Genomic DNA, 14,931 nt, shown 5'->3' on the forward strand with positions numbered 1-14,931 from the left:
CAGCTGCAGGTAATGCGCCGTCACGTTGCACAGCAGTTCAGTACTGCAATAAACGGTTGCTGTGAAAGCTCAAGTGGGGGAATCCCTGGCACTTGAGCTGCCATGGATCATCGGAGGGGCTTACGCTTTATTTCGTTTGATGCAATGCAGAGTCAATCTAGTGGGAAACACATATTTAGCCTACATAGAATAAGGAAATAAACTATTTAAAAAGATATATCGTGGCCTGTGTGTAAGTTTCATGGAATTAACTAGGAGGACGGCTGCGACCATTATGTACATTACGAGGGTGTTACACACAACAAAACCATACTTTTCACATTCGTTACACTTTCTCCAAAATTGTCACACTTCTCAAAACCGTTACACTTCTCAAATTCGTTACAATATCCTTTGTCATTTCAGCGTAAACATGTTGAGCCTGAACCTCCACCTCCGCCTCAGCCAGAACCTGTGCCTGAAACTGAGCATGAACTTGACCTGGAGATGCAACTATTTCAACAATTTCGACAGTTCGAAAGTGACGACGATGACTACGAGGAGCTGGTTGGTCGCCTTTCTCCAGAGGAGTCAGATGATGAATACTTAGAACATGCAGATGAACCCCCTGCCGAAGATCCTGAAGCGGAGGAGGTGAATCCCTTTCAACCAAAGGGAGCTCTCAGAGCAGTGAACAGCGTCGACACCTCGTTAGATCCTGAGAACTATGATCCATGGACTTTACCTCATCCTCCAGAAGAATACACAGTTGTAGTCGAGAAACCGAAACGAAATGACCCAGGGAAAAGTATACATTGGGAGCCACAAGCAAGAGGACGACAGAATATTGCCAATGTCTTGGCAGGAATTCCTGGTGTCAATCGGAATGCAAGACATGCAGATACTCCTGTGAAAGCCTGGGGGTGCTTCTTCTCTGACGACATGCTTGCTGTTGTTTTGACCAACACAAACAAAAAGATCAACAAGTACCTTTCCAATTTGACCCCAGAAGTACGCAACTCGGACAAGAATTCGTACCTTCGTGAAGCATCGGCAACGGAAATAAGAGCACTGCTGGGCATGCTCTACTACAGAGGAATGCTCGGTCAGAATCTGCTAGACGTCAAATGGCTCTTTGGCGATCGAGTTGGTCATCCGGTTTTCGGCGTTACAATGAGCAAGAACCGATTCAAGTTTCTGCTTACCAAATTGTCATTCGATGATAAGGACACAAGACCAGAGCGATGGAGAAACGATCGTTTCGCAGCGTTCTGCGAGCTCCATGACTTGCTGAACAGGAATTGTGCAGAGGCCCTGATACCCAGTGATTTCATCACGATTGATGAAACCTTGTATCCAATGCGATCCGGAATTTCGTTCAGGCAATACAACATGAGCAAGCCGGCAAAGTATGGCCTACTGTTTTGCTCGCTGAACGATGCAAGACATCCTTACACGTTCTTCAGTCTACCATATGCAGGGAAGCCAACCGGTGACCACCCTACCCACCACTATGTGACAGGAACCGAAGAGGTAGTCAAGTACCTCATAAATCAAATGGAGGAGCACCAACAGTTGCGAGGCCGCAATCTCACCATTGATCGGCTGTACACGTCACTCCCACTCACAGAATGGTTATTCGAAAAAGGAATAACAGTCACAGGCACAATACAAACAAACAGAAAGGGGTTACCCCAAGAAATGAAGACGACTGATGGAAGAGAGGAGCATTCCTACAAAGTTGCTTGGTTCAGGGAAAACAAGAACGTGAGCCTCCACTCATACGTGGTAAACACCAAGTCATCAGGGACAAAGAATGTACTGTTGGTCACATCCATGAAACCCATCCTCGGAGTCACAAAAGACGATGGGAAACAGAAGCCGGCTGCATACAAACTGTACGACTACACAAAGGGGGGGGGGGGGGGGCGGACGTCATTGATCAACGGGCAATGAGTTTCACCTGCAAGCCAAAATCCAACCGGTGGACAATTGTGGCCTTGGCATACCTCCTCGATACCTGCCGAGTCAACGCACTGACGATCTATGCTCTCAACAAAGGAGAGAAACCACGAGAGCTCGATTCGTTCAACTTTGGACTGACGTTAGCCGAGCAACTGACTACCCCTTTCATACAGGCGCGTCCTCTTCGGGGATTATCGACACCCATTGCCCAAAAGATGAAGAGAGCACTAGGAACAGAGGCAGCCGGCGTGCAACATCGAGAGCCAGGGGGAGATCTGTTGGACCATCATGGCGATTCTCGTCGTCGTTGCAGGGCCTGCTTAGATCAGTCACATGGAGAAGGACATAAACTGAGGAAAAAGGCCATGCCAAAGAATCCAAGCCAGTGCCAAGTTTGTGGTGAGGCATGTTGCAAAGAACATACTGTTCACTTCTGTCTGGCATGCTATGCAAAACAAAACTAACTGAAAGAAAAAGGAAGAAAATTGGACTTCATGCTGAAAAAGGGACTTTCAGGATTATCAATTGTCAGGTGTCTCTTACATTTTGTAAACAATAACAATCTCGATTTGATTGTGATATTGATCTAATTTGCACATCTCTTCATACATAATTTACAGTACGCCAAGTTCAAATGATTACATGTATACCAGTCAAGATTGCATACATGTATACTTATTAGTTATTACCAGATAAAGAAATGTTTGCCATCTTTTCCATCTACAATTTTAGGGTACAGTACAGTCCATGATTTGCATAAATTAGATCGAGTTAGACTTTGAAGATACAAGGGTACAGTTGTTTGTTCCTGTCATTCAATATTGTTTTCAGTCATTTAGTAGTCAGATCATATCAATGCAAAAGTTGAATTTTCCTGATAATTTTACTAATTAGTATTCATTACACTGTCTGTTTGATATATGATGTGACCCAAGAACAGTTATGCATATGATTTGCATAAATTGAATAATGAATATGTGATTACATGTCGTAGACTGTGAACATCCAAATATAAACTTTTTGTAACTGTCATTCAATACTGTTTTCAATCATGTAACAGTCAGATCTCGTTATCAATGCAAAAGTGGAATTTTGTATACTTTGTGCTAATTAATATTCATGACACTGTCTGTATGATATATTATGTGACCTGAGAACAGTTCTGCATATGATTTGCATAAATGTTATGTTATCATCAGTAGACTTTCAACACCCAAATATAACTGCCATTCTTTATTGCTTTTGAGCATGCTGATTCATAAGTCACATCTAATAAATTACTGTGAAACATTCAACTTTCTTGTTGCTAATGAATATTCATTTGTCTCTAATTTGCATAATCATTTCCCACATTTCAATCATAAATTGTCAAAACATACACTAAACATCACCTTTCTTCAATTTACAACTAGAAAAAAGATTTCTGCCCTGACGTGGTCATCAAAATGTGAAAATTCAGAATTTCAAGAAAAATTTGCATATTTGCATCATTAATTACAATTATAAAGATGAAATTTCAATACATCATAAATTTGACGAAGCTATCTTTTAGATTATATGACAAGCTACGAACATGCCAAATTTGATTGCATTTTCTCCATAAATGGGGGGAAAACTGAAAAAAATGAGAATTCCTTGAAAAAATTTGCATATTTGCATCATTAATTAGACAAATTAAGAATAACAATAGATATCATAAATTTGACTATGCATTCTTGTAAAATACATGATGGGACACAGACACGCCAAGTTTGGTCACAATCGGTCGATAAATGGCCGAGATGTGAGGGGGGGGGCAAATTAGCCCCCCCCCCCCCCGGGCTATGCAGTTTCAAAATAGCCCAGGCTATTGAGGGTTAAAGCATCTCTCCAGAGGACATTATACATATATTCATCTGGATTTTGAGCTAATCTTGTATTTAGAATTATTTTTCTCACAATAGGATCCCAATAGGATTTGTTGATATTTTCTAAAAGAGCTTTATATTTCATAACTTTGAGAAGTTCATTTTTATTTAGTATTTTTATCAGGTCTCTATTTGTAGGTTTTACAATATCTGTATATGGCCATTCCTTAATTACAAACTTTCCCTGTTTATGTTCTAATTCATAAGGAATTAAAATTTTTACCCCCTTTTCTTGCAAGTATCCTTGAATACAAAAATTATAATTCTCCTGAAGTAGTTTTCTTGCCATTTTAACATTAAACATCAATTTTTTTAAAGATCATTAACCACTGAGTTTTGTCTTTTGTAATTATTGTGAGTAAAATGACCCCAAGATTTCTTCTCCATGTAAATCATATAACTTAGAAGACCAAGGCACTGTATCCACTACCTCAATGATTTTAAAAAGTTAATTAGTCTGTCTCTTTGTATAACCCTTCTCAAAATGGCTTTTCCGTCTGTATATTCTTACGACATCATCAACTTTGAACTTTGGTTTTCTTAAATTAACCTTCTTTTCATATGCTAATGTTGTAACTGTTTCTGATGGTTTTTCTCTAGTAGATGAATGCACTGCATTGTTGTAATTATCAACAATATCCTGAATTATAGAGACCCATTGTTGAGAACCGACATGTGTGAATTTTTTATATAACCTCTCTTCAAAGTGCGATTAAAACGCTCAATAACAACTGCTTTTCCTTCATTAAAGGTACTGTATGATGTAATGCCATGCTCTTTAAGAAATTTCATGAATATCCTGTTGTGGAACTCCATCCCCTCGTCGGTCCATAGCTTCTTTGGTTTCCTTTTACTTTTATTAAATATCTGTTGGAAGGCCAACCAACATCAGGGTATTACCTCTCTTGTTTTTCAGGGCAAATTTTTCCCAGGCAAATCTACTTCTCAAATCAATAACAGTTAACGCATACTTGTACCCTTTATCATTATTCAGTTCAATTGAATCGGCAGACCATATGTAATCGTTTCCTTCGTTTCAACTTTGTGATTATAGGTTTGTGTAACTCATTAGCTAAAATGACCCCTTCCTCAGGTTTAATATCACCCTTGGAGTTTAGAAGTTTTTATGAAGTCCAAGGCCAAATCTTAATTTACGTTTTATCGCTATCTTCATGAGAGGCCCAACAAGTTTCTCTCTCAACGTTGGATCTCATATCAAAGACAAATTATACAGCATTTCTCTGTCGGCTTCATGTTTTCCAGCTAATGTATCGGTGTTACGAGAAGCAATGTCATGCTTCATACACATCCCATCAACCCTGTCTATGGGTTAAGACCATGGTTTAGGATTGTCATTTTCATCTAATCTTTTCTCCAAGTTTGTTCCTGGGCCGCAGAAGGAATAGCCCGGTAGATGTAGTTCCCCTGGAATCACCGTGGTTGTAAATTTAGTCCCTGATATAAATTTTTGGATATCACCCCCACTTTTAGATGGGATGAATTGACACTTTTTAGCCCTGCATATTACACATTCTCCCTTTTCACAAACTCTATTATTTTTCTTTATATCACAAGAGATATTTTTAGTTTTAGTTTTCTTTTTACATTTGATACAATAACTCATTTTATTTATGAGATTAATTTATTTGAATTGAAATTGCGTGTGTCTTTGTGAGCATACTGAATGCGGTTTATTCCATTGTTTAAAATAAACCTTTTATCATCATAAGCCTCAAGAGCTTTCTTGTTCACCTCCGTATATAATTGGTGTTTATAACTTCTTATTGTATTCATTTTTTAAACGCCTCCAACTCCTCCATCTTCAAAGTTGAACAATTATAATAATGTTCAAATTCTATTTCTTCTTTGATAACACCCTTCTTTATTCCTTTTAACTTCTTATCACATCTTCCAATACCATTATTATCAATATATTTATAAGCATAAGCCTTAGCTCTCAATCCAACATATTCAGTCATTACCTTTCCTCCGAATTCATCCTTAAACTTTCCAATAACCTTTTTATTCTTTGAGGAAAACAACTTATCGGTTGGTTTATAATTGCTCATATCATACAAGTCATTATCCTCAAGCATATCTGAATAAACATCTTCCGTTTTAATTTTTAAAATGAAACCATCCGTATCCATGTAGGAAATGAGTCGTGTGCTGACGAGGAGGGGAGTGTCGTTGAAGCTGAAGGGAAAGGTGTATGCTGCACGTGTGAGAAGTGTTATGATTTATTGGAGTGAGACATGGGTAATGAATGTAGAGCAGCAAAGAAGGCTGGAAAGGGTGGAAATGCGAATGGTTCGGTGGATGTGTGGAGTATCGTTGAGAGAGAGGAAGACAAAATGATGAATTGCGAAAGATGATGGGAATAGAGCCTGTGATGGGTGCTGTGAAGAGGAACAGTTTGAGATGGTTTGGTAATGTGTTGAGGAAGGATGAAAGTGACTGGTTGAGAAGAGTGATGGAAATGAGTGTAGAAGGAAGTAGAGGACAGGGAAGACCGAGAAAGACTTGGCTAAAGATGGTCGAAGAATAAATGCGGGCAAGGGGGTTAACACGGGGAGATGCAGAAAATAGGGCAAAATGGAGAAGATTGTAATGGGGACCGCAAGGCTAACCCCCGCTCTAGCAGGGAAAATGGCCTTAAAATGCATGTTGTGTTGTTGTATTCACTGAGCCGGACCCCTATATTTCCCAGTGAGACGACAATGGTCTCTAACCTTTGGTCCCCCAGTATCTTCCTCCCCGTCAATTTTCTTCCCACAAATATGACAGATGCTATTTGGTTGCTTAAATTCTGTTTTTTCTTCTTTTGTTAGGGGGTTCATCGGTTTATTGGTTAATCTCATTTTCTTTCTTAAGCGACAACAGTCCTCTTCGAATCGTTTTAAAACTCAGAAGCTGCATCTTCTCCTCTATAAAGTTCTTGTTTGTTGTGTTTGTCGCCAACGGATGACTTGATATTATAACAGAAACCACCAGGAGTATGTTTTTGATATTTATTTGTGGATGTTTCGTTTGGTTTTGAAGAAGCGTCATTTATCTTTTCAAGAATACATTCAAAGTCAGCATATATAACGAATGGGTGTTTTATCGAAATCTTTGAATTTTATGTTTGAACCTTCTGCCGGCATATTAATTACGGTGGATTTATGTTTAACACAGAATTCTAAGTGTTTATCTAATCTTTCTTGACTATTAAAGAAGTTGAGATATCGATCACAGATGTGTTTGTTTCCATGATGTTAACTGACTTGTGAAGAAACTAATTTTGATAAATTTTTGATGGAAGCGTAATGTGAATTTCCACCTGAGTCAAAGAGGAGAAGATTAATATGAGTTTCTTTATTTTTATAGTTAACAGAAATTTGCAAAGGACAAACTGTTTTCATCCGTTAGTCCATAAACATTAACATAGATTATTCATTTTCTCAAATTTAGGAGTATCTTTCAATAGCGTTGGAAATGGTACACGGCAACATTTAACTCATTTTCAAATTTCTCATAATGTGATGCCCTTTCAGCATTCCATTCAGGAGGATGTAAGTGTGCAAGAACACCCCATAGGAAACATTTTTTTATCTTTGTTTTGAATATAAATGACCACCTTTTAAAGTTTTATCTCTCTTGGTAAATCAATGTAAGAAGAAGCTTTTAGAGGGTCTGATTTTAAAACGTGTATATCGATGTATAATATTTTAGTAAGTTCATATCACATAATTCTTATCTTCATTCTCTTCCTCTTCTTGTTCTGAAAGTTTATCATAAACATCTGTTTATAAGAACCCCTGGAGTGATGTGACAAAGTAATGTTTTGTTCTTATATAGAGTTTCTTAACAAGATCCCCTTTTTCAGGAATCGATTTTTTTCAATTCCATTTTTACTCCCATATAAAATTTAAGGGGTTTAATCTCAGCCAACGTATTCTTTACATAGCTTTCAACGGCGGGTTTGACTGTTTCAATCACCTCAGCTATTGATTTTGGTTCTGGGGGTGTTAAACCAAACCTCCTTATTCGAATATGGTTCCTAAATGCATTATCAGTGTCCTTGATAGTTGTCCCCCTCAACTCTATGTGTTTTTGTGATTTAAGATGGGTGGGAAAGCTCCCCTTCAAGACGGTCTTATCACAAATGCGACAATATTTTGTTTCTCGTTCAAGCGAAGCAACCATATGTAAAAGTTTGAGTTTGTGTTTGCATGATTTAAGATGAGAGGGAAAACTCGCCTTCAAGACTGACTTATCACAAACGCTGCAATATTTTGTTTCTCATTCAAGTGGAGACAACATCTGTGAAAGTTTAGCTTTGTGTTTGTTGGTGTGAAAATGTTTTATGTAGTTGTATTTGTAATCATGGTCACAAACATCACAATATGTTGTCACTTTGCTGTTCTTTTAAGAAACTTCATCTTATTATATGAATTCATCTCTTTATATATAAGAAATATAAAAATCCATTTTTTTTGTTATATACGATGGTTAAAAAAAACATATATATATATATATATATATTGTTATGGTTCTGAGAAGTGTACATATTCATCATTAAGGGTTGAAGGTTTGCCCCCATAGTTAGTCCACATGCAACACGTAGGCCACCTTAGAACATTAGTTATGTCATAGTATATGTGTCGGATAAGGTAATTTCCATTAGTGATACCTGCATTGTGTAAAAGAAATAAGAGTAGGCCCCGTTCATTTTGCGGCCCGACCTCCAAAATCTACCTCGTTGGGCAGCATCCATCCCGCGCCCTGATTCGGCTAATCCACCTCCTTTGCCAGCAGCGTTTGCTGCTGGCAAGGGTTTTCGCTCAAAACCAGCCAAATGACACGAGGTAGGCCTGGGAGAGGGTGGAGCCGGCGTTGAGGTTGGGGAGCGGCAGCGAGAAGGTAAGAGCCAACAACCAACCAGGGCTCGGGTGAAGGGGCGTGAGGGGCGTGGTGAGGGCGCGGCTGGCAAGTTCCAGAGGGTTCGCTGGGCGGCGCTATATAAACGCGCATACAAAGCCCTTCAAAAAGACTGATGAGCGAAGGACTGACCGTGAGGACTGCGCGGAAAGGACTGGCACGATTCGCGCATATGAGAGAACTGTATAAGGACTGAAGGAATCGCGCTTGCTACCAAAGGGCTTATGCGACGTGATTGTGCAAAGAGGCCTCGTGAGGAAAGCGCATTGGGGAGCGCCTATTGAGCGGCATTGGGAGCGCATATAGCGCCAGTGCATTTAATACGTACGAGACCGTGGTCACCAGTAACCGCCAGCCAGCCGTGCCTTTCACCCTGTAACTGTCCGCTCCGCGTAAACGACCCGCGGGGAGCTTCTGCTGCTCTGACCGTCTGCTTCAAGGTACGAGTCGGGGGCCAAAGTGAGCTACCTGGACGCCATCATCCCGGGACCATCACCCTGACCTTCTACATTCGCGTGTGAGTGTGTCTGAGAGTGAAACGGGCCCGTGTCCTGGGATAAGTTAAGACTGTATAAGCTTCACTCTGTGTTCTTCTTCTCCTTCCTGTACAAATTATTAATAAACCAATCTGTTCTTCCTGTTTCTTCCTAATTCGACCGTATCAGTCCTTTCCTCCATTGGGGAAGCGTGGCACGATTCGGAACCGCTCAAATCGGGTTTAGTTCTGTTAACAGCTCGGATCACGGCTCGCTATCGGCGTTTCCACTACAGCCGTGATTCGGGCGGGGTTATTTCCTTGCTTCCTGGGAGGCGTTGGTAATTAGGTAATAGGAATAATCAGCCTACGACCCTACCCAACGCTGCCCGGAAGGAACGTCATAGCCCCGGAACACGTCGGCTAGTAAAAAGACAAGGGGATTAATCCCCCCTTGGTAAGTGGAAAGGCCGACATTGAGATCCGCAACAATATATATATGTATATATATATATATATATATATATATATATATATATATATATATATATATATATATATATATATATATATATATATATATATAAGTAGGTGATAAATGTTGCTTCTGGGACACCTCCGTTTAACATGGGAAATCCCTATCTAATGTCATTTACCCCCTTGTCTTTTTCAAAAATCATAAACACCTCTATTTCTCCCTCTATGAACCTATAATCCTTCTCACCTTATGAACCTATAATCCTTCTCACCTTATGAACCTATAATCCTTCTCACCTTATGAACCTATGATTTTCTTCCTTTATGAACCTATAATCCTTCTAGCCTTATGAACCTATGATCCTTCTCACTTACATGTAATTTTTACCCTATTCCCCCCACTAGCCCCTTAATGTAGTTCCTTAGACCACTCTTTAGTCTGGCTCATACTTGGTTCTATCATTTATGGCGAAACATTGCATCATCTTTTGTTGAGCCAGTTGCCAACATGGCACAGGAAATGACAGCCTTGCCAATGACTCAGCCTTGCCTATAAAGGCTCTAACCACACCTTGCTTTTTTAAACACACGTTATGTTTCTCTGGAGGATGGAGGATGAAGCTTTATCAGAAGACAGGTAAGTTTTTTTTGTTCTCACGATTAATTATTCATTGTCTTATATGGAACATCATTAACATCCTCTCAATAATTATTGTTTTTTCTCTTTTACAGTATATCTTTATCAAACCTGGTGATTGATGTTGAAAATGAAGTCATTGATCTTCACCAACAAAGGGAGAAGTTAAATGAAACTCTTGCAGAATTCACTGAAGTTCGGAGGGGTCTTCATAATGAGATGGTTGAGTGTTTAGAAAGCCTCTCTCACCCGTTAATATTATCCAAGGTTGTCTCAACAGAACCAATGACTGACAACGAATTAAACACCCTGTTTGAAATTCTATGCGAGAGGTAAGAGATATAATTAATTATTCACAAACTTCAATCCATTAATTTTCTCCTTTTTATCAAAGTTGGTGGTTGAATAACTGTGTGTTAAAGGAGCTGTGTGGCAAAGTGAGCTGTATGTTATTTCCTTTAACTAACTGTTTGTTTTATTCCAGCATGAAAAACCAACCAAGCAACATGACGTTTGATGAAACCCAGGGATTTCACAACTTCGACGACCGGAGTGTCAACCAATTTCCTGGTCATGTGAGTTGTTTGGAAAAATGGAGTTTCTCATTTATGGTCCTAGACTGCCCTCATGTGGTTTTGGGATGACACGGCAGGCAAATACTGTGTTTGGTGATTTTTAATTTAAAATCCCTTTTGTGCCTTGCAGACACAAAATAAATCAAACCTGGTGATTGATGTTGAAAATGAAGTGAACGATTTTCACCAACAAAGGAAGGATTTCAATGAAACGCTTAAATAATTCACTGAAGTTCGGAGGGGTCTTCATAATGAGATGGTTGAATGTTTGAACAGCCTCTCTCACCAACAAAGGGAGGATCTGAATGAACCCCTTACAGAATTACCTGGAGTTCCGAAGGATGATGATAGATCAATAGCAGAGACAATAGATGAGATCGATGACTTCATAAAGACCTGGGATTTGAGGTAAGATATATGATTAATTCTTCACAAACTTTGATACTGTGTGTATGTGTGTTATTAAACGGTTTGGTTGATACTTGGATACTGTCTTGCGATTTTGATATCACCAGTGAGTTGGTATTTAAATGTCAACTGTTTGTTTTATTTCAGCATTAAAAGCCAACCAAGCAACATGAAGTTTGATGAAACCCAGGGATTTCACAACTTCGACGACCGGAGTGTCAACCAATTTCCTGGTCATGTGAGTTGTTTGGAAAAATGGAGTTTCTCATTTATGGTCCAGACTGCCCTCATGTGGTTTTGGGATGACACGGCAGGCAAATACTGTGTTTGGTGATTTTTAATTTAAAATCCCTTTTGTGCCTTGCAGACACAAAATAAATCAAACCTGGTGATTGATGTTGAAAATGAAGTGAACGATTTTCACCAACAAAGGAAGGATTTCAATGAAACGCTTAAAGAATTCACTGAAGTTCGGAGGGGTCTTCATAATGAGATGGTTGAATGTTTGAACAGCCTCTCTCACCAACAAAGGGAGGATCTGAATGAACCCCTTACAGAATTACCTGGAGTTCCGAAGGATGATGATAGATCAATAGCAGAGACAATAGATGAGATCGATGACTTCATAAAGACCTGGGATTTGAGGTAAGATATATGATTAATTCTTCACAAACTTTGATACTGTGTGTATGTGTGTTATTAAATGGTTTGGTTGATACTTGGATACTGTCTTGCGATTTTGATATCACCAGTGAGTTGGTATTTAAATGTCAACTGTTTGTTTTATTTCAGCATTAAAAGCCAACCAAACAACATGAACTTTGACGATGAAACCAATGATTATCACCAATAAAGGGAGGATCTGAATGAACCCCTTACAGAATTACCTGGAGTTCCGAAGGATGATGATAGATCAATAGCAGAGATGATAGTTGGGAGGAGTGTCAACTCATTCCCTGGCCATGTGAGTTTAAAATTTTTATCTTACAATGTGTGTAGTATAAATGGAGTTTCTCATTTATGGTCTTAGACTGCCCTCGTGTGGTTTTGGGATGGCACGGCAGTCAAATACTGTGTTTGGTGATTTTTAATTTTAAATCCCTTTTGTGCCTTGCAGACACAAAAGAAATTGGTGAAGTCAACATGGGAGACAACATTATGTTGGATTGCCTTGGAAGAAACTGGATTTATGGGAGAAACTGAATTTATACCTCGTGAAAAATGTTTTATTATAATTTTTATGTTTTTAATGTTATTTAATAATTTTGATTTTATTACTGTATTTATACCACATGATACCTTGGAAGAAACTGAATTTATGGAAGAAACTGAATTTATACCTCGTGAAAAATGTTTTATTATAATTTTTATGTTTTTAATGTTATTTAATAATTTTGATTTTATTACTGTATTTATACCACATGATACCTTGGAAGAAACTGAATTTATGGAAGAAACTGAATTTATACCTCGTGAAAAATGTTTTATTATAATTTTTATGTTTTTAATGTTATTTCATAATTTTGATTTTATTCGCTTTGTCCAGAATTATTTAATTCTTAATTACAAAAAGAGAATAAAGGGAAAAAAGATGAGCAGGTGCACCCCCACCCTTGATCCCCCCTCATCCCATCCCACCCCTCCCCTCCCCTTGTGTGTGTGGGGAAGGTGGGGGTGGGATGAGGGGGGATCAAGGGTGGGGGTGCACAGGGGTGGGGGATGATGGGTGTGGTCTGTGTGGGTGTGGTCTGTGTGGGTGTGGTCTGTGTGGGTGTGGTCTGTGTGGGTGTGGTCTGTGTGGGCGGGGTCTGTGTGGGCGTGGTCTGTGTGGGTGGGGTCTGTGTGGGCGGGGTTTGTGGGTGGGGTCTGTGTGGGTGTGGCTTATGATTTTTTTGATTTTTTTAAATTTTTTTATTACTACTAATTAAATTAGCTAATCTGGGTGGATGAAAGTATGGATGGTTGTTGTTTAATGAATTATCAGTTTTGTTTTTTGTAATTCTTGTGAGGAAAATGAACCCAAGATTTCTTCCCAATTCATATCATATAATTTGTAAGTCCAAGGCATAGTATCCATTACATCAACGATTTTGAATAATTCATTAGTCCATCTCTTTGTATAACCTTTCTCAAAATGACTTTTCCATCTGTATATTCTTACAATATCACCAACTTTGAACTTGGGCTTTCTCAAATTAATCTCCTTTTCATATTCTAATTTTGTAAATGTTTCTGATGGTTTTGATTTTGTTGATGAATGAACTGTATTATTGTAATTATCTACAATATCCTGAATAAAATACACCCATTTTTGGGAACCGAGTTGTGTGAATTTATTATATAATTTCTCTTTTAAAGTACGATTAAAACGCTCAATAACAACTGCTTTTCCTTCATTAAAGGTGCTGCATAATTTAATACCCTCCCCCTTAAGAAATTTCATAAATATTTTGTTATAGAACTCTGTTCCCTCATCGGTCCACAGTTTCTTTGGTTTTCTTTTACTTTTATTAAATATCTGTTGGAAGGCTAACATCAGAGTATAACCTCTCTTGTTTTTCAAAGGAACAACCCAAGCAAATCTACTCCTCAAATCAATAACGGTTAAAGCATACCTGTATCCCCTGTCATTATTCAATTCAATTAAATCAGCGGACCATATGTGGTCGGTGTATTTAGAATAAACTTTCCTTCTTTTAAACTTTGTGATTATAGGTTTATGTAATTCATCAGCCAAAAGCTCCTCAGTCTTGATGACATCATTAGAGCCTAATAGTTTTTGAGGGTGAATAACCAAGGCCAAGTTTCAATTTAGCATTTATCAAATTTCTCACAATAAACCTATCAACCTTCTCTCTCAACGTTGGATTTTGTATCAAAGACAAATTATACAACATTTCTCTGTCGGCTTTATGTTTTTCAGTCAACGTAGTGGTTTTCCCATAAGCAATATCATGCTTCATACACACTTCGTCAACCCTATTTGTAGGTTTAGACCAAGGTTTAGGATTGTCAGCCTCATCTAATCTTTTATCCAGGTTTGTTACAGGACCACAGAAAGAATATCCAGGTAGATGTAGTTCCCCTGGAATTCCAGTTGTTGTAAATTTACTTCCTGACAAAAACTTTTGTATGTCTCCTCCACTTTTAGGAGAGATGAATTGGCACTTTTTAGAGCCACACACTTGACATATTCCTTTTTGATAAACTCTATTATTTTTAGCTTTAACAAAGGAGATATTTTTAGATTTAGTTTTCTTTTTACATTTGAGACAATAACTCATATTTATTTATGAGAAAAAGTGCTACATAGTGCCAAAGCCTTTTGGGTTTTCAACATATACATTTCTATCTTGATTTTTAAAACATAAAGAATCCTTAGGAATGCCTTCACTCTCTCCTCCATTTATTTACAAATAAAACTAACGAAAGTCAATAACACCAACATCATCAACTATATGTTGTATATCTGCTCTCTGAATTTATTATAGCAAATTTAAAAACCAATATCTTCATAAGAGTCATTAGTTCTTTATTTTCCTCTTCGGTGCGTTGAGATTGATTTATTTGTCGTAATAACTTCAA

The 14,931-nt window shown here is 38.3% G+C and overlaps 1 protein-coding gene across 1 annotated transcript; it reads left to right on the top strand.

Annotated features, from left to right (window-relative positions):
* The first annotated feature begins 9,988 nt into the window (after window positions 1-9,988).
* Window positions 9,989-12,934, top strand: LOC144892026 (uncharacterized). The gene is made up of 6 exons (XM_078777178.1): window positions 9,989-10,938; window positions 11,069-11,346; window positions 11,494-11,584; window positions 11,714-11,991; window positions 12,139-12,310; window positions 12,464-12,934. The coding sequence occupies exons 2-5, from the start codon at window positions 11,195-11,197 to the stop codon at window positions 12,197-12,199; spliced, it is 582 nt and encodes a 193-aa protein (XP_078633304.1). The 5' UTR covers window positions 9,989-10,938; window positions 11,069-11,194; the 3' UTR covers window positions 12,200-12,310; window positions 12,464-12,934.
* Window positions 12,935-14,931: the final 1,997 nt, after the last annotated feature.

The sequence above is a fragment of the Myxine glutinosa genome, chromosome 5 (genome assembly GCF_964187855.1).
Source record: "Myxine glutinosa chromosome 5, kmMyxGlut1.1, whole genome shotgun sequence".
Taxonomy (NCBI): Eukaryota; Metazoa; Chordata; class Myxini; order Myxiniformes; family Myxinidae; genus Myxine; species Myxine glutinosa.

Coding starts and splice junctions, on each gene's coding strand:
- LOC144892026 (XM_078777178.1), top strand. CDS start 11,195: ATGGTTGAATGTTTGAACAGCCTCTCTCACCAACAAAGGGAGGATCTG. Junction 11,347..11,493: donor ATAAAGACCTGGGATTTGAG/GTAAGATATATG, acceptor GTTTTATTTCAG/CATTAAAAGCCAACCAAGCA. Junction 11,992..12,138: donor ATAAAGACCTGGGATTTGAG/GTAAGATATATG, acceptor GTTTTATTTCAG/CATTAAAAGCCAACCAAACA.